This window comes from Lagopus muta, chromosome 1 (assembly GCF_023343835.1).
Source record: "Lagopus muta isolate bLagMut1 chromosome 1, bLagMut1 primary, whole genome shotgun sequence".
NCBI classification, from domain to species: Eukaryota; Metazoa; Chordata; class Aves; order Galliformes; family Phasianidae; genus Lagopus; species Lagopus muta.
This window is the reverse complement of record NC_064433.1, coordinates 15,866,631-15,891,104: the sequence shown is the minus strand read 5'-3', so window position 1 is coordinate 15,891,104 and position 24,474 is coordinate 15,866,631. Positions and strand designations below refer to the sequence as shown.

Genomic DNA, 24,474 nt, shown 5'->3' with positions numbered 1-24,474 from the left:
CTCAACAAGATAATTTCCAGTTGGATTAATTATCCCAACAAACTCATCCTGCAACATGACCCCTCTATCTGAGCAGAAAATGGGCATCAACACATAGGGAGACAACAAAGCAGAACGGGAGGAAAGAAAGAAGCAAATCTTTTATTTCAGCAGCACTCTGCAGTTGCAATGAGTTAACTGTAACATCATTAGTCACACTGCAGCATAATATTTCAAGCCTGCTTTTGATAGATGAGTGCATCCCTGAATACATCCAATTGATAACCATTCCATCTATGTACGAGCTTAAATTTTTTAATCGATGCAGTTTAATTGCATTACAATTAGTTTCAATAATTTGTTTATCAGCACTTGATGCTTTTGTACGAAAACAGAATTTTAAGGAGAAATGATGTCATCTTTAAGTTTCCTTTTCTATTAGAAAAGTACAGCAGCGGCCCTGTGACAGATTTTCCACAATCAGACAAAATTGTAAAATATTTTTTACACACATTTCTTCAAGTAGATTTCAAGTTCTGACTTTTGTTCTTGATACGTGGTCAAATATTTTGAAATGCAGCCATTTAGCGAGGATGAAATAAGAAATGCGGCATCTTTTACAGGGATCAATATGATAAAGAGACTACGTTTTTCAATGATGCTACACGAAAGTTGAGCTACTGCTCATTTGACATTGAACAAGGAGAAATATACTCAAAATACCCTCATGGAAATTAAAGTGCTCTGTTTCTTGACTCATTATCATAAAAAAACAAATTCTGTTATAAGTGTAATTTTGCAACATGCTTTTGTCAATTAAGCATTCATATTAAAACATACACATAAGGAAGAGCATGTCAAAGCACTTTTCAAAATATTAAGTACTAAAATGTGAAAAACATTTATCCTAAAAATGCTATCAAAATTGGGAATCTCAAAAACATTAGTTTCATTGAAAATTGCAGCTTTATTTCATATGAATTTTTATTGTTGCTGGTATTTAATGATGACTTATTAATGATTGGAGGATAGGCATTTTCCAGATACATAACTTCAACCTCCGTGTTCTTCACTGCATTAAAAGTAATTGGAGAAATAAACACTTTAGTTTTCAAGCATTTGCCCAAAAGGTATTGAAAACTAAGTAAGATACATGAGACCTATCAGAAGGATTGAATTCATCATATGTTGTAAAAGCACTTTTCCATCATCTCTTCTTCTACGAAAATGCTAGGAATCAATCTACCAAAGTTTTGCTATCCCTGTAACTAATTCTTCTATTGTCATCAAAATAATACTGAAACAATTTCAAAGCAAAGATTCTCCACACTGTGAGTACAGCTCATTTAAAATCAGGGAATAATGAGAAAGAGATGGTATGAACATCACTTAAAAAAAGAAAAGCAGCGGCAGCGAAGTGCTAAATAGTTGTAACCATAATTTATTTTCTAATCAGCTCACTGAAAACAGCAAATGAACCCTGACTGCAACCATCTGCCTAGTGAACATCGCTAACATTCTTTGTTGCCAGTGTAAAGGAGAAATCAACGCCTTTCGGAAACTTTCATGTTTTTGTCAAAGGTCAACTTTGATCTCATCGCAGCCCAGAAAGACACACTGATTATTATTTTCTTGTGTATGTTCTGACTTTCAAAAGTCAGATTATTTTTACTTTCTACAAAATTCAGAATGTTTATCTCAAATGACAGATCTGAAAAACAGAATTAGTGGCATACTATTTATGTCTATCACAACATAAAGCCTATAAAATTCAATTCAGATAACTTCTTCGTAAAGTCACAGAATCACAGAATCACAGAATTGTAGGGGTTGGAAGGGACCTCCAGAGATCATCGAGTCCAACCCCCCTGCCAAAGCAGGTTCCCTACAGCAGGTCGCACAGGTAGGCATCCAGGCAGGTCTTGAACGTCTCCAGAGAAGGAGACTCCACCACCTCCCTGGGCAGCCTGTTCCAGTGCTCCGTCACCTCACTGTAAAGAAGTTCTTGCGCATGTTTGTGTAGAACTTCCTATGCTGCAGTTTCCAGCCGTTTCCCCTTGTCCTGTCAGAAGTCAGAAGTATCTGCTTTACTGCTGCAATGCCGATGCAGCACATAGTGTTGTACAATGCTAAATATCCAATACAGGTGTTTTGACAACCATTTAATCTTTGCCAGACTGTACTGACTCCTCTCCCTCACCTAAATACAAGACACCGAGCTACACATTTAGTTTGTAGATCCAACAAGTACTTACAAATCCTCCACTCTGCTGTTACTTGCAGCACTTAGGACAAAACTGAGTCTATATTAATAGCTTTCCTATGTTGAACCAATTCAGACAACACTCAGGGAGGTTGTAGAAATATCAAGCCTAAACCAGACGTTTTAAAAACATGAAAATAATTTCAGGAACTAGTAAGAGTAAGTTTAGTAAGTTTAAAGGATGACGTATCAATCATTTCAAAATGAATCAATACAGGAGCCAGCTTTTCAGAATCTCATTGGGACTCTTTTACTTGGAGACTTAAGTAAACCTTCTGTACAACTGGTGACTGAGATGCATAATATGACTCTAGAAATGGACAGTTTTACTCTGCTCTAGCACGTCATAAGAAGTCATAAAAAGAACAAAAAAAGTTGAACTTTTTTTTCCTAATATGCCAAATTTGCAGCAGATTTCTCCAATGGGAAAATCTACTCCTCCCCTGTTTTTCACAGATGCATTTTTTCCCAACAACCTTAAAGCAGTTCAAAGCCATGACATTAATCAGTTATCTCCACTACTTACAGACAGGAAAAATCAATTTACCTGAATGCCATCAAGCAACTTGCTCATGCACCAATAACTGTCAGCTTCTATGTTCTGCAGTACTTCTTCAGGCAGACTGGAAACATCAAAATTTTCCACTTCCTCTTCTTCTGTTTCAGGAAAAGAGAGAGAAGAAGACAAGTCAATGAAGTGCATAGAATAAATAAAGCAAAGATGAGGAAAATAACTGAAAACAAAGACAAGCACCACTTATCTTCTAGTCAGAAACTTCAACGAACATTTACTTAAGCGGGGACCAAATGAATCATTTATTGCTCAACTGTGTCATCTAATGGCTTTAAATATTAATGAATACTTAATTTCCTGCAGACTGTGAAAATCTCAAATCATGCCTGGTTAACCAGAATTAATATATAATAAATTACTTCATTCTAGATATTTCACACCTGAAAGAGGATTATCAGAAGCCTTCATGTTATGCGTGAACAACCTCTGCAGAGCGTTTATGTCTGTACCACACACAATAAAACGTTTCAAGTTCTGACAGAAGAAAGCCCCAAAATACCCCTTTTAAAAACCAGTAAAATGGTTTAAAAGCTGACTATAGCTTTTCAAGGAGAATTTGTCTGTTTTCAAGTAACTATGTGTAATCCAAAGGAAATCATACAAAATGGAAAAGACTATTTTTTCTCCCAAAAAAAATTTTTAGCAGGGCAATCCTTACGCATCCCCGTTTGTACTCATAGTGGAGGCTGCCACAACCCAAGTGCAAGACCTCACACTTGACTTTGTTGGATTTCATATGGTTGACATGGGCCCACTGCTGGAGCCTGTCTAGGTCTTTCTGGATGGCATCCCATCCCCCTCGGGCGAATGGACTGCATCCCACAGCTTGGTGTCATCTGCAAATTTGCTGAGAGTGCACTCAATCCCACTATCAATGTCAGAGATAAAAATATTAAAGAGCACCAGTCCCAGTACTGACTGCTAAGGGATGCCAATTTGCATTATACTGGCTAAGAAGTGTATTTATTGCATCCATTATATTAATCATTATTTTTTTTTAACTAAAACGTAGTGTATGCCCACACTGTGGAAGTCATCTAGACACTAAATCAAATAAAGAAGGCAAAGCATCACAAAAGCCAGAAGCAAGCAAATGCTCAGTGATCTGCAATGGTTGCTCCACATTTTATTACGGAAGCTCAAAAAATGACTCTAAATATTTAAGCGACCCACACTTCTGCTGAAATAAAAATAGGCCATCCATTTTCATGACAAGTTCCATTAAGGAATATAGACAGAATATGCAAAGTACCATTTTACATATTTAGCGCTGATTTATATAGGTAGTAGTGCAAAATATTTCTTTTCCCATGTGGTTTTAAGGGGAAAAAACCTGCATGCAAATGTAGTAGCACAGGGAGAGGGCTTACTTGGATGAAGACAAACATGCTAGAGATACTTAAAAATAAAAAGAAAACAAAGCAGAAGGCGTTAAAACAAACAAGCAACAGAAGAAGTAAAAATCATGGAATCACAGAGTCATAGAATGGCCTGAGTTGAAAAGGACCACAATGACCACTGAGTTTCAACCCCCTGCTGTGTGCAGGGTCGCCAACCACCAGACCAGGCTGCCCAGAGCCACATCCAGCCTGGCCTTGAATACCTCCAGGGATGGGGCATCCACAGCCTCCTTGGGCAACCTGTTCCAGTGCGTCACCACCCTCAGAGTGAAAAGCTTCCTCCGAATATCTAACACCTAAACCTCCCCTGTCTCAGTTTAAAACCATTCCCCCTTGTCCTATTACTATCCACTCTCATAAACAGCTGTTCCCCCTCCTGTTTTTATGCTCCTTTTAAATACTGGAAGGCCACAATGATGTCCATCCAGAGCCTTCTCTTCTCCAAGCTAAGCAATCCCATCTCCCTCAACCTTTCCTCATAGGAGAGATGCTCCAGCCCTCTGGTCATCTCAGTGGCTCTCCTCTCATGCCAAGAGCTCCACGTCCTTCCTGTACCAGGGGCCCCAGGCCTGCACGCAGTACTGCAGGTGGGGCCTCACAAGAGCTGAGTAGAGGGGGACGATCACCTCCCTCTCCCTGCTGCCCACCCCTTTTTTAATGCAGCCCACAACACAGTTGGCTTTCCGGGCTGCAAGCGCACACTGCTGGCTCATGTCCAGCTTCTCATCCACCAGGACCCCCAAGTCCTTCTCTGCAGGGCTGCTCTCAAGGGGTTCATCCCCCAGTCTATATAAACACCTTGGACTGCCCCGGCCCAAGTCCTTCTCTGCACTGCTGCTCTTACAGAGTTCTTCTCCCAGTTTGTATAACCATCTTAAAAGCGGATGAGACAAAACATTACTCCAATTTAAGAATTTTGTTTGAAAACAGAACAAAAAATCTGAGTTTTAGATAACTTCACATTTGTTTCCAATGACTGAAATCTGAATGGACAGTAGTATAAAATCAAGTAACAAGAATATGGGGAAAAGAAGCAGGGAAATGTGTATATGCGTAAATCTCTTGGGGGAAAAAAACACTGCATAAAAAAGTCCCAACTACAAAGTCTCACAGTAACATTTCTAATTTTCTTCAGTTTCCTGTGGAGATTTTTATCTTGTTATCTATGTAATTGTAGAAGACAGTAAAATAGTTGCCTGAAGGAAAACTGCTGTAGCATAGAGTCGATGACATGCTGATCTGTATATGTGCATTGCTGTAAGCATGGTATTAGCCATTCTTTACTGATTGCCACTGAGTGCTTTTGAAACATCCCACAGTGTATTAAGAATAAGTTTTCCTAAATGGCTTTAACTAGATCCACTCCCTAAGGCAGTGGATAGATAGATAAATAATAACAATAATTAATTACAACTAGTCATACATTTACTACTCCAGTGACAGCTGAGAATAAACACAGTAAACAAACAATGGCTCGTGGCCATTCAAAACAGGTTTAGAGATGAGTTTAAGCCTAGTCAGTAAATTTGGCAGAAGCTGTTCAAAATGATAACACAAAATTCATATCTGATCTCTCATTGTCTTTTAAACGTATCTGAATTTTGTAAAACTATTTAATTTGATAGGGGGTAAATATATCTCCTGTTACAGCCAGATGGAATCATACAATAACGCATTTCTACATTAATTAAAGAAATGGAAAACTTAAACTTCAGTGGGAATTCTATTTATGAAGACATTCTGTGCTGAAATAAATACTGAAAACTCAGAAGGGTTCACTAGAGTGAAAAGTAGAGACTAAAATGGATGGTGGTATAATAAAAATAAGAAAGTTCTACAACCCAAAACAAGCCTGTTTGATGAAGGATTGTTCTTTACACACATTGAATACACAACATAACAAATATGCAAATGCACAAAGCTCAGCTTCTTTGAACATCTTAAAACTGTTTTTTTTATGAAGCATTACTTTGTGTAAATGTATTTCTCAGCTAGTGTGTAAGAACTGTCATACATTTCAAGTCCAAAGTATACAGATGTTGCAGCTATGTGCAAGGAAATCACCATGAGCACGCATGCGTAGGTGCTTGTCTGTATAACATTTACAGTATTTTATTGTAAATACATGTCATAGCTTCGGAGGTACCAGCAAAGGACACAGACTGCAGAATTAGACACATATGATTGCATTCAGAGGTACACAGTAATATTTCCACATCTAGAAGATATTACGTATCCCATCACAAACTCAGTTTTCAAAGACTTACAGAACAGCTATTTAGTCATTGTTGCATGGAAGCAGCATTTTTCTAAGGGGATCGGAACATAATAGAGCATTTAAATGTAAATTCTTTCAGTAGCAATTACCTAATTAAGTATTTACATAACCACATCAATATCTCCCATTGAAAAGTTCCTAATTGCGTATTTATCTGATAGAAATAGCTTTTGAGGTGTTAAGGATTAATTACCAAAGCAAAAACTTTCCTGTCTTTGTGATAGTGAAGTCACAAAGGTAAAATTAAAAAATAAAAAGAACCCATTCATTTCACCAGTGCAGGTGCAGGTAAACGTGACCTTACTGCATTTCACATATTCCCTATGACAAGCCATGTTCTCATACAACCTGTACTGTTGATTTGTCTGTCTAAAGACTGCTAATAATCTTACACTTGTTTTCAGATCATCTGCCAGAACTTCCTAAAGATGGAATACAAAGCATGATATATACAATTACATACATCAATATAAGAATAATGATTTTATCATTAATCGTTTTACTTTATTAAGTCTCCATATTATTTTGCTGTATATGACAGAACCATTACAATCTCCACTGACCTGGATAACAAGGTAAATCACCTTCTCCAAAAACACTGTGAGCTTGATTACTTTGACCTAATTTTTATGGTCAAAGTTAATGCATGACTCTACAATTAGTTCTATTGCAAAAGAGTAAATATCTCATATACTTATTCCCTAACTCCAGACTGCATACCAGAAAACAGCAAATCATTGGGAGACTTCCTTTAGCGGGTCTGCATGCTTGCCAGTAAGATTTTCCACTCAAGCTTTCTGTAGATCAAATTTTAATGGCAAAATATTTTTTCCTCAATAAGTAGTCCATAGTTTGCCCTTAATTTCTATTCATAACCCATTGCACACATCTACATAGAAATACATTTGTTTTTTGAGCGTGATAATTTATTTGAAACATAGAGAAATTCTCAGCTCGTGTTGTAAATGAAACAAAAGAGATAGGCTCTTTGTAGGCACACAGCTGAGGTCCAGCTCAATACATTGATTCAATGAGTCTACCACAAAAATGGAGTACCAAAGAGAACTACATAGACCAGGTGGAACCAACAGGTTTTCGACCTGCAGAACTTGCATAAAACAAAACACAGATCTGGCTAACAAACTTTTACAAAAGCAAGAAATCTGGCCAGTAAATGCGAGTTACATTTAGGAAAAAAAAAAAACTTAAGGCACTGAGCTGAGAACGACATCTCTGTAGAACAGCAGTTCAAAGCTTTAAAGATGACAGCTCTTGAAAAAAAAAAAAATTAGTGACAAAAAAGAACACAACATTCAGTGCATATTCTTCACAAAGTAATCACTTCAATAGGTTTGTTGCTGTCAACCAAAACAGACTGCCAGAGGGAAGTGGTGCGTGTGATACCAAATTAGAAGACTAGTAAGTAATTAGCATCCAATATGCATGACGAGCACAGGATGCTGATGAGCATTTACACAGAATGCCTGATAAGGGAGTTTCCTGAGAAATTCAAAAGCCACTTGGAGAATAGGAAATGAAAGATTAAAGGTTGAACTTGCCTCCCAAACCACATTTTTTAATTACCTAGCTTGAGCTTATCATTTAATTTTTTCAAGCAATGAGTCTACGTATATACATACACACAAATACACAGAGCAGAGAACAAGAACAGGGAGACATAACCACCGCCTGCCCAAAGAAGTCTAAAGCAAGGCCCAGGGACTGAGAATTTGAAGGATACACCAGAAAACGTGTTGAGTGTGGAAAAAATTATTTTTTTTATTAAATAATAAAGACAACTACAGAGAGGAATAAAATAGTCTTTATATATGCATAATTTAACTACTGAAAAAATAATTAAATTTTCCTATCTACTCAGTGACAGAGGAAAGTAACTGGTTTCAGTTGCAAGAAGCTATTTAGATTAGTAGGTATCAGCAGGAAACAGGTGATGGAGGAGAGGAGATCACAGCAACGAACAGACAGCGGGTTCTGGTACCAGACTCCCTGCAGCACAGGACAGAAAAAGGCATTATGTGGGACACAGTGTGATGCCTGGGTTTGTGGGAGAGGGTCTTAAAATGACAGACAGCTTTGGTCCTATATACAGCCAGTCCTGACTTGGGATATGATACTGCCCAGCGTAACCTCTTCTAGTTCCTTTCAATTTCTATCGTCCTATGATATTTAAACTGGGGATGTGTTATTTGTGGAAAGAACAGGAGGCAGCGACTATGAAAAGACCTCAAAATTTTGCACAGCAACAGATCTTAACAAAAAAGATGACAAAAATCCCTTAAAAAATTTTAGGATCAGTGACTGACATATCAAGACACAGGAGGATCAGTGCAAATAGATAAACAATAGACCATTTTTCTTTTAAAACCAATGCCACAACACCTTGAGGATATTGTAAAAAGATCTGAAAACTCTAAATTTAACTCAGCACACGGAAGGTTTTTTACATTCAGTGTGACTGGATATGTTCAGAGGCAATGCACTTCTTCAAACAGAAGAGATGCTTTTTAAAAATGTGACAACAGTAAGTAAAAAGCATTATATTTCAAGGAATTCCACATACAGCTGTTTATTAAAATGTACGTTTCACACACTCAAAAGCACTTCCAAAAACGGTAACACACAAGTTGTGTTACGCAGAGAACCTCTGTCAGGGGCAGCTGAACATTAGAAAATGTTTAAAGTATGAAATTATACTATATTTTAAAGACAGAATTTCTAGCACTGTATTTTTATAATGGAAGAGCCTTCAGAAAAGAGTTCATAAATGAATGTACAGAATTAAATAGGATTTATCAGATAGAAAAAAAAAAATGTATTAGATCAAAATGTACTTTACGATCTAAAACTTGTCTGTGTATCCGAATATAGGAGGATAACTTTGACAAGTACATACAATTAAGACTTCTTACCTGACAGTGACAAAGAGCACACAGTCCTGCACTTAATTACTTCACAGTAAAAATGAGAAAAGGAATGAGTTTGAATACTCCCATAAACACTTATGTATTTAATAAATTACGTGGCTAACTTTAACTAGACAAACTTGGATAAGCATTAAAATGGTAAACATCATCAAGAAATTTTATGTTAATATGAGCAATTTCAAGTTTCAAATGTTTTGTTTTTTCACTGACGAAAGACTGAAAAAGTTGCTACTCTCAAGTAAAGCTCACCAACCATTTACATACAACAGTAACAGTAAGCGTAAATGCACACTGGTTTTAATGGCTTTAAATGGTTTTAACCCACTACGAGCATTCAATTGAACATCAAAATAAATTCTCAAATTAAAAGAAAAATGAAGGCACAGAAAATAACTGTTTTACAGTGACATTATACACACAAGCTTATGGCTGCAGCAGTTTGCTGCAAACCCAAGCTCTACAGTAGTAGGCAATATGTTTATACAAAACAATAAAGCACATAATCTTTATGTCCTACATCATTACAGCAAATAGGGAAGAAATATGTCTTACAAACTTACTGCCTTATTAAAAGCAGAAAACGTGAGTAACATCCATTACTTGCACATTTTTTAAGCACAACTTGCCATATTCTAAATTAAAAGAAGCATAGTTGAGCAAGATAAACTCTGATTGCAAAGGCAACACTACATCTTATCTTGCTTAATTGTTGAGTGCATTCCTCAACTATCTTAATTTACTGCAATTTATAATTACCCAATGAAATTGATGGCAAAAAACAAGGATAGAAAGTAAGAATAAACCACACATGCTTCTATCATGATATTCAAACGATTTATATAGGTATTTATCATTAAAATAAAGAAATAATGAAATAACAGTATATGCTCTCCACACGAAAAACAGAAACTACACAGAAACTACACAAAGAACACAGTTTATTTACTTTCTACATAAATGTAAGAAAGGCAAAGTACTTCAGTATGACTGTAATTTAAGGAATTTTTTTCTCATAATTAACCAGATAGAAAATCTATTTTCACTCTAATCATTTCACAAATGTCTTTAATGATACTATTTATAAGTCAATAAGTGAAAAGTTTAACTTAGAGTCAAAAATGAACAAAACGTGCTACTAAAGCATTAAACATTTTCTGTAAGTATGAAATTGATGAACTGATTTTTTTTTCCTTCTTTGGTCATTGGTCTTCCTAAGTACTTTTCACTTCTGTTTAACACCTCCATAGCTTACAGCAGAAATTGAGAATTTCATATTTTCTGAATTAAAACAAGTCAAAAATTCCCACGCTGATGAAGAAAACACAGTTTCTTTAAGAAGCTTTGTCTACTTCTCTACGATTAAAGAAGTTCTTGTATTTAAACTCCAAACAAAGCCTATTTAAGTTAAACATCTTCAGCATAGAGTTCTGAAAACAATGCCTGAATGGAACATAGTATTAATTTACCATATATGCCGTTGAAAATGAGAGGAAAAAGGCTGCTTACAGCTGTTTAAAGTATTGAATCATTTTAATTTGAAAACTTTCTTGTAGGTCGTAAGATGTTACTGATCTGTATCAACAGTATTTGAATGTTATGCTTCTTACGAGTTGTACAGCATGTTATCATTGCTTAAGCAATTCATTCTCTTTTAGCTTTTCTTCCTGTGAGTTTCTCCATAATAAACACACAAAGTTGTGGAACTGGATGCCAGAAGTCATTAAAGTCATTCCCCAGTCTGTTTGAAAGCACAATTGAGAAGATTTAGATCTGCAAGTATAAACAACTCAGTTCTTCTGCACTATAGAAAGATGATCATTAATTATAACTATATGGAGACCAGAGGGAGAGTAAAATGAATGTACAAGCCAGAGCAAAAATACACAGATCTCTTTAGAATACATGCCTCTCCCATAGTTACATTAATGGTAATTAACTTTCTCCTTCTTCACATTGTTTTCACTTCTACACCTGCAGAAATCTTTTGGCTTCTCTTCAATCTCATTTCACTGCTTCTATAATTATTAAAGTTTTTGTTTTTCATTCATTCCCATGATGCAACATTTCCAGTTTGTAATTTCAAACAGAACACCATAAAATAATTTTCAGAACTCTCATGACTTCCTCACAGTACAAGTCAATTAGTACCATAATTACTTGCCAAAAAGAGACAATAGAATCCACAAAAGATATTTCTGTCTTACCAGAAATTTACTACTTCAAGGTAATATTATCACAGAAGGTTGGAAGGGATCTTTAAGATCAGGTAGTTCCAACCCCCTGCTCTAGACCAGATTGCTCACAGCCCCATCCAGCCTGGCCTTGAACACTTGCAGGGAAGGGGCATCCACAACCTCACAGGGCAACCTGCTCCAGTGTCTCACCACCCTCACAGTAAATAATTTTTTTCCTCATTTTTTTCTTCTTCCACTTTAAATCCACTTCCCATTGTCCTGCCACTACATGCCCTTATAAAAAGTCCCTCCCCAGCTTTCCTGTAGGTCCCATTCAGGTACTGGATGGCCACTATAAGGTCTCCTTTGAGCCTTCTCTTCTCTAGGCCGAAGAGCCCCAACTCCCTCAGCCTGTCCTCATAACACTGCCCATTTCATTAAGCTGTTACAGTTCTAGGGGTGTGCACTGAGCATCACAAAAGAAAGCTTCTGTTTTTTGAACAGTAACCTTAAAGAACTTCAAAATACACAGAAAGATGCCAAATTTTCAGTATAATCAGAATTCGTATCGGTAATTGTGTTTATATGCAGAAGTGTATAAATGAAAGGGCTGCTCTGAAAGTAATGTCTTTGATTTTGTTATGTTGGCCCACAGTGTCAGAGGAAGATGTTGGCAGTACGGTAACAGAGGTTGAATCTTGCCACCAGTATTGCGTTACAATTTGCTGCTGTGAAACAGATAGCAGCAGAGCGACAGAATGGCATCTGACACAGAAACACATCTACAACAAAGTTGCACTCCGTGACACTCATTGAAGCTTGGTGAATGTTTATGGAGAACAAAAAGAGGATGAGAGGACAGCGAGGCAGTGGGTGCTGCATTTCAGCAGTGGTGACAGCATTCCATATGGCCATATAGATTTTTATGAGCACAGCACACAGACTCTCATTCACCACTGGCGAAAATGCATAGCTAATTGTGATGACTATAATGAAAAAGATAGTCTTGTAGCCAAGAATTTGCTCTATCAAATAGTGTTATTGTGCTCTTTGTTGCTGTTTCCATGGAAATAAATAGGAAGCAGTACATTTGGAGGGACCTACATGTAGACATACAAATACACACACACCAATATAATATACACGTGGGGAAAAATATTCCTTTTTCCATAACGCCTCTTTAGAGTACCTTAAAACCACAACAAAGCTAGACATAGACAACTCAATAATACACAACTAGACTGTTTTAACAGACAAATCTCAGAACTAGCTGAAAATCTCAAAAATTTAAAATTAATACAGCCAGCCAGTTACAACTCATTCTGATTGCTAATGACAAAATTTTGTGGTTGTTTTGATTTTCATGTGAAAATGTATAACAATAGTTAAAATAAGATAAAGTACGGAGATAGGCCAGAAGAAAATACAGACAAGTGACTCAGGTATGAAGGCTTAAAGTAGAACACAAGCAAAAGTTGATCTGCATGTGAAGAAAATTAAACATCTCTTTAAATACTAAGTAAGGAAATAATATAAACAACAGAGAAATGGTTATGAACTCATAAGCTATACTGAAGAGAATGGAAATCCCTGATAGTAGTGAAATGATGTGAAAAAAGCACAGACAGCAGATAAAACTTTTGATCAAAAAGTGATTCTGTTTATGAGTCAACAAAACAGTATTATGGTACCTCAGAATATTTATGATGCATTTGAACACGGTACAAAATTAAATTAATGAAATACTTCCTCTGGTGAAATACAGAAAGTATCACACCAAGTTGTGGACAAAACCCACAGTGAACTGAAAACACAGCCAGCAAAAGAACAGCACAAGGTGAGGTTTTGCAGGATGAACGCGTATGGCCCCAGATCAACTTATTGATTACGGATAAGTTTACAGTCACAAAAATCCTATTGTAGAACCATTGATTTCAGTTGGTTAGAAATCTTGGATGAAACCCATCTGACGTTAGAAAGCCATAGAATAATAGAATTACACAGGTTGGAAAAGGCCCTAAAGATCATCAAGTCCTGCTGCAAAATTTCTTACTAATTTCAGGATTTGTTCAACACATCTCATAGTAAAAAATAGTAGTACAGTAAAAAGTTCCTCTCATTCTTTCCGTAGGGCTGGGTAAATAAAGTTTTTCCAAAAGAAACATTTAAGCGAAGAGTCTACACAGCTAGATACTAGGAAGTGAAAGTATAAGAAAATCTAATCCAGTCATTTTTGACCTAGCAGCTATATGAGATTTCTGCATCAGAACATGAGAATACGTTTGGAAGGCTAAGAAGGTAAAAGTCATCTTATGCCCACAGACATAAATGATCACAGAATCACAAAATGGCCCAGGTTGGAAGGGACTTCAATGATCATCAAGCTCCAACCTCCCAACCACAGGCAGGGCCATCAACCTGCCCATTTAATACTAGACCAGGCTGCCCAGGCACCCATCCAACCTGGCCTTGAACAACTCCAGGGATGGGGCATCCACAACCTCTCCGGGTTGATCCAACAAAATTTATATAAAATGACAGCAATTTCGCAACTACTATATCATGCCAACAAAGAAAAAGATTACAAGTTTTCATTTAATTTTCTATTTAACAAGAAAAGCAGTTGTATGGCAGTATCTTCAAGGTGAGTAGAAGGAATTCAAATAGTGGTACCTGGAAGTAGTTATTACCAGTGAACAGAAATCATAAGTCTGATAAATCCTTTGTTTTGACCCTTAATTCAATCCTTGAGATGCTGTTTGCTTTTCTAGTAGTTGCTCTAACACTTATCTCCATATCTAGACTTCCTTAACCCCTTTGGACATTTTTTTTTAAAAGCTTGTCATCAGAGCAAAGTTTAAACGACTGTTGCTTACTACACTGTCAATGAAAACACTGCAGCATAGTATAGGTAAAAATATCACAGATTGGAAATAATTACTCGGGTAGGCTAAAGGGACAGCTCTGGGGTTCAGAGCACTCCTACACGGTACTTTGCCACTCTGACAAAGGAAGAACATTTACTAAAATTACAAATCTAAATGACACAGATACTTTCTTCTTGATTACAGGGAAGGCCTCACTTATTCAACACCCTACGAAAATAATGCTGACGTTTGCAAAAACAAAGAAAAAGAAAGGTGGCGTTTTAAATCCTTTTTTATTTAGAAGCACTTTCTCCTCTCCTCCCAAAGGCAGCAAATTTTTCTCTTTAATATAACACAGTTTTCTTGTGGAGCAATACTCAAAACAAGTTATTCGTGTTTCCTCATTTAAATACCTGATCAGCTTCTAATACATTGTTGATACAAATCTACCACTTCCCATTTTGTCAAACTTCTCTATCACATCCCTTATATTATCGTTATTGGCTACATGCAATTTATTTTCTTTGAAGACAATTTAAAAGCTTAAGAAACGTCTAAAAGATTAAGGTACCTTAAAAGTGCAGATTTTTTCTTCTTTAACCAAAATTCACATGATGCTATGAGCAATGAATACCATTATCAAAACATTAATTTTCTCACAGGCAAGGAACTAAAAATAACGGGCAATTCAGTAGTTAGATATACTTATTAGGATAATTTTAATGCCTTCTTTTTTTCACTTTTGACAGCGGCTGTTAACCACAGCCAGAGAAATCTAACTTAAATTAGCTTATTCAACTTCAGATGGTGAGGCGTCTTTTAAAAGGCAGCTGAATAAAATTTTTATTTAAAATGAGTTGATTTTACCCCAGCAAAGAGTGAGGTTAAGAGAACACATCACTTCTCAGCTATAACACTCTTACAAGCTGAATGCTCAGCACTATTACTAGCATATTTCATTAACTAAAAATACTAAAGAGGATATTTTATTACACTTCATTCACAATATTCAGCATGTGCAGTTCATGAGAACTGACTGGTTAAGCAAATAGATTTTCAAGAACTTGATTTTTGTTTTAATGAAGATTATGAAGTTGACTGGAGTTTTCTTCATTAATTCACTGCACTGAGACTTCAAACACTTTGCTCACAAAGATAAATAGAAATAATACAAAACTACTGTCAAAAAATTTAGTTCACATGAAAAACATCAAAAGTAATGGTAAAAAATAATTTTACATGCGGCAAGTGAAGCAAAGAAGGAACACAAAGCTCAGGCTGCTTTCAAAAACATAGACCTGTGTTCATTTTGCCCAGAAATACAGACCTAACAGAGTTGAAGCCTCAAGCAGGAAGATCTTAGGGTACAAATGTGACTTCGGGATCTCAAACAGCAAGGTCATATGTAAATCTTTCTCAATTCAAGTAGCTCCAAAAGAGAAACCTGTGTATGTTCAGAACAGTCAAAGATACAGACTTACAGAAGACCTTCAAGGGAATCCGGATGAAGAATATGTGCACATTTCTTTATTTTTTACAATTACCTTGAAGTTGAAACTGATAACTCAAACAAATTATATTCATAGCACTCTGTTCTCCTAATTAATAGCAAAAACTTGTTCACTCAAATTTTTCTCCAAAAAGTCTGTTATGTAGACAGACTTTTTTGTAGGTGGATGTAGGCATCCACCATTTCTCATGAGCTGTTAATTAGCTTGGAAATCTGATGGTATACTTAAGAGAGTGAAAACAAAATTGAAACAGTCTATGAGAAGGATTCATTTCGTAAAAAGAGAATAGTCTATTGTAATAACAACAGAGACCATTAAAGACAGTGATAGAAAGGAAGTATATTAGAAATGCAGGTTACCCTACCATAGCCTGCACGTTGAAATGTTTTTAAGAATTCTTTCCAACTTGTTAAGTGAAAAATAAGCAGAATTCACAAATATTTATTACAGGGGCACAGCTTCTGAAAAAGTTAAAGCAACCTAAAGTTAGCTGGCATTAAGCAAGAGATCTTGCTATTCTCTTCCTCCTTAACATTCATAAACCAGCACTGATATTCATCTTCGATCTCTGAGTTTAAATTATTCATTTTATTATGGGGCTAGCTTCCTGCCAGCTTAGCTGAACTGTGTTAAAGAAAAACCAATAGTGACCGAAGAAGGGCAACAGGAATGCATGTTTGGGACTGGAAAAGAGCAAGTAAAACTACCTATTTTGACAACAGCTAGCCCAGATGAGCTCAGTGATCAAAGCGTATGAAAAGAAACACATTTCAGTCCAACTAAACTTGATTTGGAATTATCCAAATATGCAGCTCCTCTGTTAACTTTAAAGAGCAATGAAATGAAAGCAGGGTACATTAACCTCTTGAAATAGCAAGTGAGGTCTGGAAGATGAATTTTACAGCACGTATCGTTCAGTAGAGTTCACACAGTTCCCTCTGAAGGTTACTACGCTCCTAAGAAATAGCAGCAGCTCTAATTGATTTGGTACAACTAGCTAATATTCTATTAATTAAGTAGATAAGTCATCTCATTTTGATTGAAATAGATTCAGAGAGGTTATGCAGACAGATTCACTCATATTTGGTAGCAAATGCCATCATTGACTTGCAATAGGTTAAAAAAAAAAAACACCTAGGGAAAGATGCTAGAGGATAAACTTTATTTCTTTCAAGACACACATGAAGTGCGTAGCTGGGTAAGAATCCCAACTGTACTTCTGAGTACACCTGTATGAAAAAAAGTCCTTACCTGAAACTCTATGCCAGAATGAAATGCTCACTGTGCAGGGCCACTCAATTTGCACACATTGCTAGCTGACAAATAATTCAAATAATTCTATTAGTTTTCACACAGATTCTCCTACTTGGTAACATTAAACAGAAGAACATAAATTAGTAAGATTTCTTTGCCAAATTAGGCCTGAAAAATTGTATTATATTCCAATAAGAAAATTTCTCAATGCCACATATGGTTTATTTTTCTTGAGTGAGACATGCATAAAAACAGATGAACAATTTAAAGATATAACCTAGCCAATTGCCAAAAGAGAGCTAAAGTCTTTACAGATTGAAAAAATTTAACACACTCTCTCTATATATACATACAATATATATATATTTTTTAAATCTCCTTTGATGCAATGTAGTTTTCCTGAAGAAAACTTCATGGTTGCTTTATTTTTTTTCATTACAACACCTCAGAGAAATTTAAACAGATGAGTGAGAAAAATAAATTCTGAATCACAGTAGGATATGCATGTATTTAAAAGTAACTTCTCAGAATAGACTGGTTCTTCACAAGGATGAATTCTAACAGGACCATAAACATCTAGTCTAAGAACTGCAGTGACTAATGGGGCCATTAGTATGCTCCAAACAAAAGGAATGGCTGAATTCCAACTGAGAACTCTGATAGATAGCATGAAATAAATTATGTAAGGAAGAGAAGGGTCTCAAGGAAGCTCCTAAATTAAGCAGAACAAGCCAAACTACAAGAGACAGGAACAAATATTACTTAGCTCCAGAAAGGCTTCTTAGCAAGGTATGGAACACCATTAGGATTACAGCACCCAAACATTTCCAGCTGCTTTCCCACTGTAATCAACTCAATGCTGTCACACAGCGCCGGCAGTAGAGTGGTATGTAAGCATCAAGTCCTCAGCCCCACAAACACATCTCTGTTTATTTGTCAAACTTCACCACGGTACAAAGCAAGGAGGTGATGACATCATACAAAAACATTCAAATCTAGTTTATTTTATTCACAAGCCTTTCTCTCATCACCTACTTGCACCACACTGAAAAATCATTCTCTGGACAGTACATCAGCACGTAAACAGGGTGAGAGTCAGGAAAAACATTCCTAATAATTGATAAAGTGAACAACATTTTCCTGCAAGTAAGTTTAGATTAATTTTATAAAATATGTCACATGACAATTTTATAAATATATATATTATATTACATAGCAAGTACGCATATAGTAAGTTTTGTATTATGTGAAGGCACCAGAAGTTAAGAGGTAACTCCAAAGTTTCACCTCACTGAGCTGACCATGCTGCTGATTTTTACAGAGGCAACCATTTGATGCTTTCTGAGCTTACACAGAAGATAGAATTACAGAATCACAGAATGGCCGAGAGGAAGAAACCTCTGGATGCCATCTGGATCAACCCCTGCTCAAGCAGGGACACCCATTGCAGGATGCTGAGGACCACAGCAGCCAGGTGGCTACTAGAAATCTCCAAGGAGGAGACTCCATAGAAATTGGGCTGTCAGTATTTCTAGGACTTGAATTTAAAATAGTTTTGTGTCAGCTTTCTTCACTCTTTGCTGCCGCCATCCTCCCATCCCCTTAATCATATATAACATTTCATTCAGATATTGAGTATTTCAAAGATGACTGTTCGTGTTTATGAGAGTTTCAGTCAATTTCATTTAGTGTCATGAATATAACTATAAAATGTCATAGAAATTATTAGGAAGCAGCACTAAAATGTACTTTTGTACGTGGAAACTACATTACTGGTGATTTGCATTAAGGATAGAAAATTTAAAATGATTAAATGGAACTTGTGCATTGAGTTTTTACATGATTAAAGAGCTATTTAAATATTTGCAATGGTTTTATAGTTTTTCACCAAAGTTTTACAATGAGAAAAAGTAGGGAAATATTTACTTAATACTTTCAACTAGCAATAAAATGTCAAGATGTCATTTATGCTTCACACCAGTGCCTTTATGCAAATTCAGTTTGTAAAAGTTTCATGAATCATAGCTTTATAAATTTCATAGAAGTTTTGATTAAATACATAAATAAAGCACTTCAGTGCAGTATTGTTCAAAAACACATTTATTCAAACAACGAAAAAAAGCACTGTAACACTGTGAGCTCGTTAAACAGCATACTTTCAGAAAAGTTCTGGTGAATTCGGAAATCACAAATGCATTAATTTTAATTTCTCACACAGAAGAAACTCGTCGCGTTCCTGGGAGCTCTGTTCTGGGAAGTATTTCTTTCCAATAAAGGCTACGAGAGTAAGAATGATTCCGCCCGCCTCCAACCTCACGAAGGGCCTGTAAGGAGGAAGCATTCCATTAATCCAGTTATAGGTCTGTAGTTCACAGAGCAACGACAAATACATTTCATCTTTTCCATTTTATCATCTCAAATCCCAACGCACAACTCTCCAATAACCAGTAAATTGGTAGAATCAAATAAGAAAGGCCCAGTTTTCTATAAAGGAAGTTCAACGGCCTGACATTACATATAGCAGCAGGCAATGTTTCAGCTTGGTCTTGTAAGGAAAACAATGAATGCATATTAAAAAGAATTGGCAAAATCTTCTAACAGCTATCTGGAGTCATGCAGTAATACCATTTGATTTATGGCTTACCATCTCATCAGTCAGAAATTCAATTTTACATACCTTCTAAACAGATTTATTTACTACATAAAAATTATAACTCTTCTTTCTGGAAAGAATGTATGTAGGAAATTTACTTTTTTTTTCTTATTCTATAAATAAATACTGAGGAATTACCTCAGATTCAGCCATGATGCAATGCTCTGAAACATTACTTCAATCATATTATGAAAATTGTAATTTTAGATACAGCACTCAATGAACTGTGGAAAAAAACCAGGATGTTTTAAAATTTATTTTCTGCAGATATGCTAAAAAAGAGTGAAAGAAGGTGATAATCAGTATGAATGCTTGTGGTAAAAACAGGAAGTTTTCCCATACTATATGAGAGGGAATGGAAATAAAAGTGAAGGGCATACAGGCAGATGGATGATGGCTTTTACAGGATCAACCAACCTGTATGTTCACACAGTAATGATACTCTAACTAAATCCCTTTCCGATCCCATTACAATCTGGGCCAGAAAAAATTACTCCATGAAGTCATATGGCAGTAGCGATTTATAAAAACACAGGTACCAAACCACGTGTAAGATTTAAGATTACAAGAAAAATACTTACAGGGGTAAGACTGCTGTTTTCAAAGTTTCCAGTTCACGAGTTCTCATGAGCATCTTCAAATCGTCCTAAGCTCCTTTATTGCGAGAAAATTGTAGGCAAGATCTTGAGCATCATTCCAGTCTTCAGCAGCCTCATTTTTCTTGATGCTCTTTATCTGATATAAAATGATGAAGTGCCACAATAGTGTTCATTTTCTGCCCTTGACTTGCTGTTAACTCCTGATTTCCTTGATCCAACACTGTTAGCTGTTGGAAAGTAATTTTATATAGCTACCCCATTTAGCAATGGCCTGAGATGTGTCCTTATGATGGTGATCCCCCTGATCTTTTTCCTCTGTGGATGGGAGTAAATTCAGGTCCTCCGTGTGGTTCTAGGTGTACACGAGGCCCAGTGAACTACTGAAATGCACAGGTAGTACTGAAATATGAAATGCAACAGAACATAGCTGACTCCATGAGTAAGAAATCAAAAGCTACCATGCAGAACTGCAAAATTCAGAAACAACAGATCAACAGGAACTCCAAATAACACAGAATTGTATAAAGAGAACAGTGTTTGGCAGCTTGAAACAGAAAATCCAATCCAGTGTAAAATTTCTTTGTTCACATTGTGTCAGTGAACAGGGAGCAGTCAGATAATGAATCTTAACACAATAACAAAAAAAGCCTCTAGATTTGTATCCAAATGGACAGGATTCAGTTTGACGTAAAAAATTTACCATGAAATTAATTAGCATTAATCCTAAAATCAGAGAATATATGAGTGCTATGTCATATAAGAGGTTAGGATTGACATGAAGTAGTTTTCCCATACCACCAATGCTGGAAATCCCAAAGAAACTGCTATATCATAGCAGAATAAGCACACAAACTATTAGCACTTCTCAATGGAAAAATCAAACAAACAAACATTAGATCAACACAAAATCTTGTTGTTAAAAAAATCCTAATATTTAAATTCATTCTTCTCCTAATTTATGCCAGAAATCTTAAGCCTATCATATTCCAGCAGGAGCCAGCAAGACTACCATTCTTCTTTAAAACATTCTGTATCTGCAGTTGTGCCTCTCTTGGCTTGGTTTGACACCAGTTTTATCTTGCTGAAAATGATACAATATTCTGCTTTTATTGCAGAGTGGAGAACTAATGAGACATTACCAAGTTACTCTTTCATCATACTTGCAACCTTTCCAGCAGTGTAGGAATACTCTCAGCATTTAAAATATTCAATTCCTACATTCAGTCACTGAACCTACTCTAAAAGTGAGAAACCACACGCTGAAGTTTATCCATAAAAATATCTGACTTCAATCCTTATAAAAAGATCAATGAATCTATTTTTTGGCATTCAGATTCAAATGAGAAATATGCTACTATGCGAGTAAGTTATCGCTTCTAAACATGCTATTTCAATCTTCAAAAGTTCTTCAGTGGCACTTCCAATAGAGGCTTGCACATCTGTAGCAGAGCACAGCTGTGATGTGAGATGAAGGATTAATGTCTCTCATATATTTGTCACAAAGATAAAACAAGCAGGGTTTTTATCTCAACAAAATAGTTGACTAAACAGGATATACTGTGAAATAACCTAATCAGCAAAGACTTGTTTTAATGGCATTATTAATAATAATAACTTCAGTTAATCTTTAATAAACCTTTGGAATCTCTTTTGTCTTTTTTTCCTGTTACAGAAGAAACCCAAAATAAAAGGCTTTATTATTAATTTCAACAGGATGAATCATGACTCAGAAGTGCAACACAGATGTTTCAGTAAAACTGCGACAAAAACAACAAAGTAAAGCAATAAATAAAGCAATTTAAGGTACATACCAACACTCACTTAAAAATCAGAGCCCAAAATTACAACAAAAGAAAAATCAAAAGTAAATATTAAATACATTAACAGCTAATCATTTTGCTAGATATAAATACAATGCTGCATCTTTTGTATCTAAATTAAACAATTCATGCTCAGAGTTTTGAATACTTCTAAAATTTTACTACAAACCACAAGGTTTTTTAGGTACTTCATAAATTTTATGTCTGTATTTCAAGTTTAAGTAAAATCCACACTCTTACTCATTCTAACTTGAATGGATTACTCAGTACAACTTGGTTATGTTTGAAAGACTCAAAAGAAAAGGTTTTTCAAAGACAAATCTTAGAATCTCTTTGTATGTCACTGAAGGAAATAAGTGCTCTTAGCATTTAGGCACGACCACTTACACATTCAAGAAAATAGTTCAATTCAGTATTGTTCTCTCTACACAGATACGACCTTTCAATTGAGCTTTCAGAATACAGCTTCCTGAGATTCACACCTTTTCAGAAGCATTCATCTTTAACAATTGTTAGCTTTTAAATTCTGTCTTCCTTCAGTGCAAACGTCCTGATACAGCAATACTGTGTTATATGAATATACTGACAAGCTGGCAAATACATTTACAATCACCAGGGTCTCCAAATGTAAGTTGGTGGTAAAGACAAATTTATTTACTATATTAATTAAATGGTCTATTTAACACAGAATATCAATTCTCTAATCACATCTCATTTGAGCTTCTTATTTCAATTAGCAACCCCAAAGTCTACTGGAGATCCTACTGTTCTAGGATCATTAAGAACGTTTCCATTTTCTGTCAAATGAGGGAGGAAAAGGCAGAAACTGCAACTACTCTCAGGAGTGGGCCCCTACCCTGCTTAAGAGATGATTAGGGAATAAGCAGCAGTAGTTCTCATTAGTTGCTTAGCAATGAAATGTCCCCCTATGAAAGAAGAAACGAACAATGCGAGAGGTGTTGCCATGCAAATGAGTAAATGAGTAGTCTTTCATCCACTCAAGGATAAACTGTCCTTCATTAAATCTAATCCATCTGGATTAAGACACCAATGAGTACCTTGTGGACAGAGGGCAGAAGACGGAGAATCCACTGCACAGATTCTCACTGAAGTAGCAAGACAACATGTTGCTCATTTATATATAAGCACTGATATGGTATGTGTGTATGACAAATAGAAACAGAAGGAAAGCAGTTTTAATTCAAGCTGGCTTAATTTTTTTTTTTTTATACTATTGAACCTTACCTTTTATATGTGTTGGAATATGCAAATTGCTAACAAACTATTCTGAAATGCCAACTGAATTACTGCTAATGATCAACAGCAAGTTTAATGTTCATAAAGACTTAAATACTAATCCATAGAGTAAGACATGAATAACGTGCTAGAGATGAGCATTTAATTGGTTTCCTACGTAACAAATCTGAAAAAAGCATAATTACATATACAGCCATACATTCAACAAAAATACAACTGTTTATGCTACCATTGGTATCAGTGCTCTTAATCTTACAAAAGTGGAGTTCTTAAATAACGAAATTTCATTACTGCTGCCTTAATTTTCAACCTCCAGGTCCAGTTTGCCACTCCTTCAGCCACAGATCCACTTCATTAGGTTCTCTAGTTTCATTTCCCTGCCACTCAATAAGTTTTCCTGGTTTGACAAGTTTTTTTTTTTGTTGGTTGGGTTGTTTTTTGGTTGGTTGTTTTTTTGTGTGTGTGTGTGTTTTTTTTTGGGGGGGGGGTTGGTTTTTTGCAAAGGACCAGATGGAGGAAGCAAGGGAAATGTTTTGGGGGGGGGGGTTTCTTTCCTCCACATCAGATTATTCAATATGTCAAATTTAAAACTGTTACAAAAACATATGAATCAGAAGAGGGGCATCCAACTTTTTGGCTTGCCCAGGCTACATTGAGTGAAGAGAAATTGTCTTGAGCAGCATATAAAAAAAAATATAGCTAATGTATAAGTAAAGCAAATGTATTTATAATATCTTTCATTAAAACAAAAATAGAGAGCAACAAAAACATGAAGCCAGTGGGTTGGATACATACGAATTAGAGAGAAACAGAGAATTAAACCATCACAGAAAAAGAAAAGATCAAGAGAAAAGGAAATGGGGCAGCTCTGTAGTTAAGAAATAAAGATGACAGCAATGC

General features: G+C 35.9%; 1 protein-coding gene across 1 annotated transcript in view; it reads right to left on the bottom strand.

Moving 5' to 3' along the window:
* Window positions 1–24,474, bottom strand: part of TBC1D22A (TBC1 domain family member 22A) — a 153,514-nt gene that overhangs the window by 93,629 nt on the left and 35,411 nt on the right. The window contains exon 9 of the mRNA XM_048933214.1: window positions 2,790–2,899. Within this exon, the coding sequence (XP_048789171.1) occupies window positions 2,790–2,899 (110 nt within the window). The remainder of the gene's footprint in view (window positions 1–2,789; window positions 2,900–24,474) is intronic.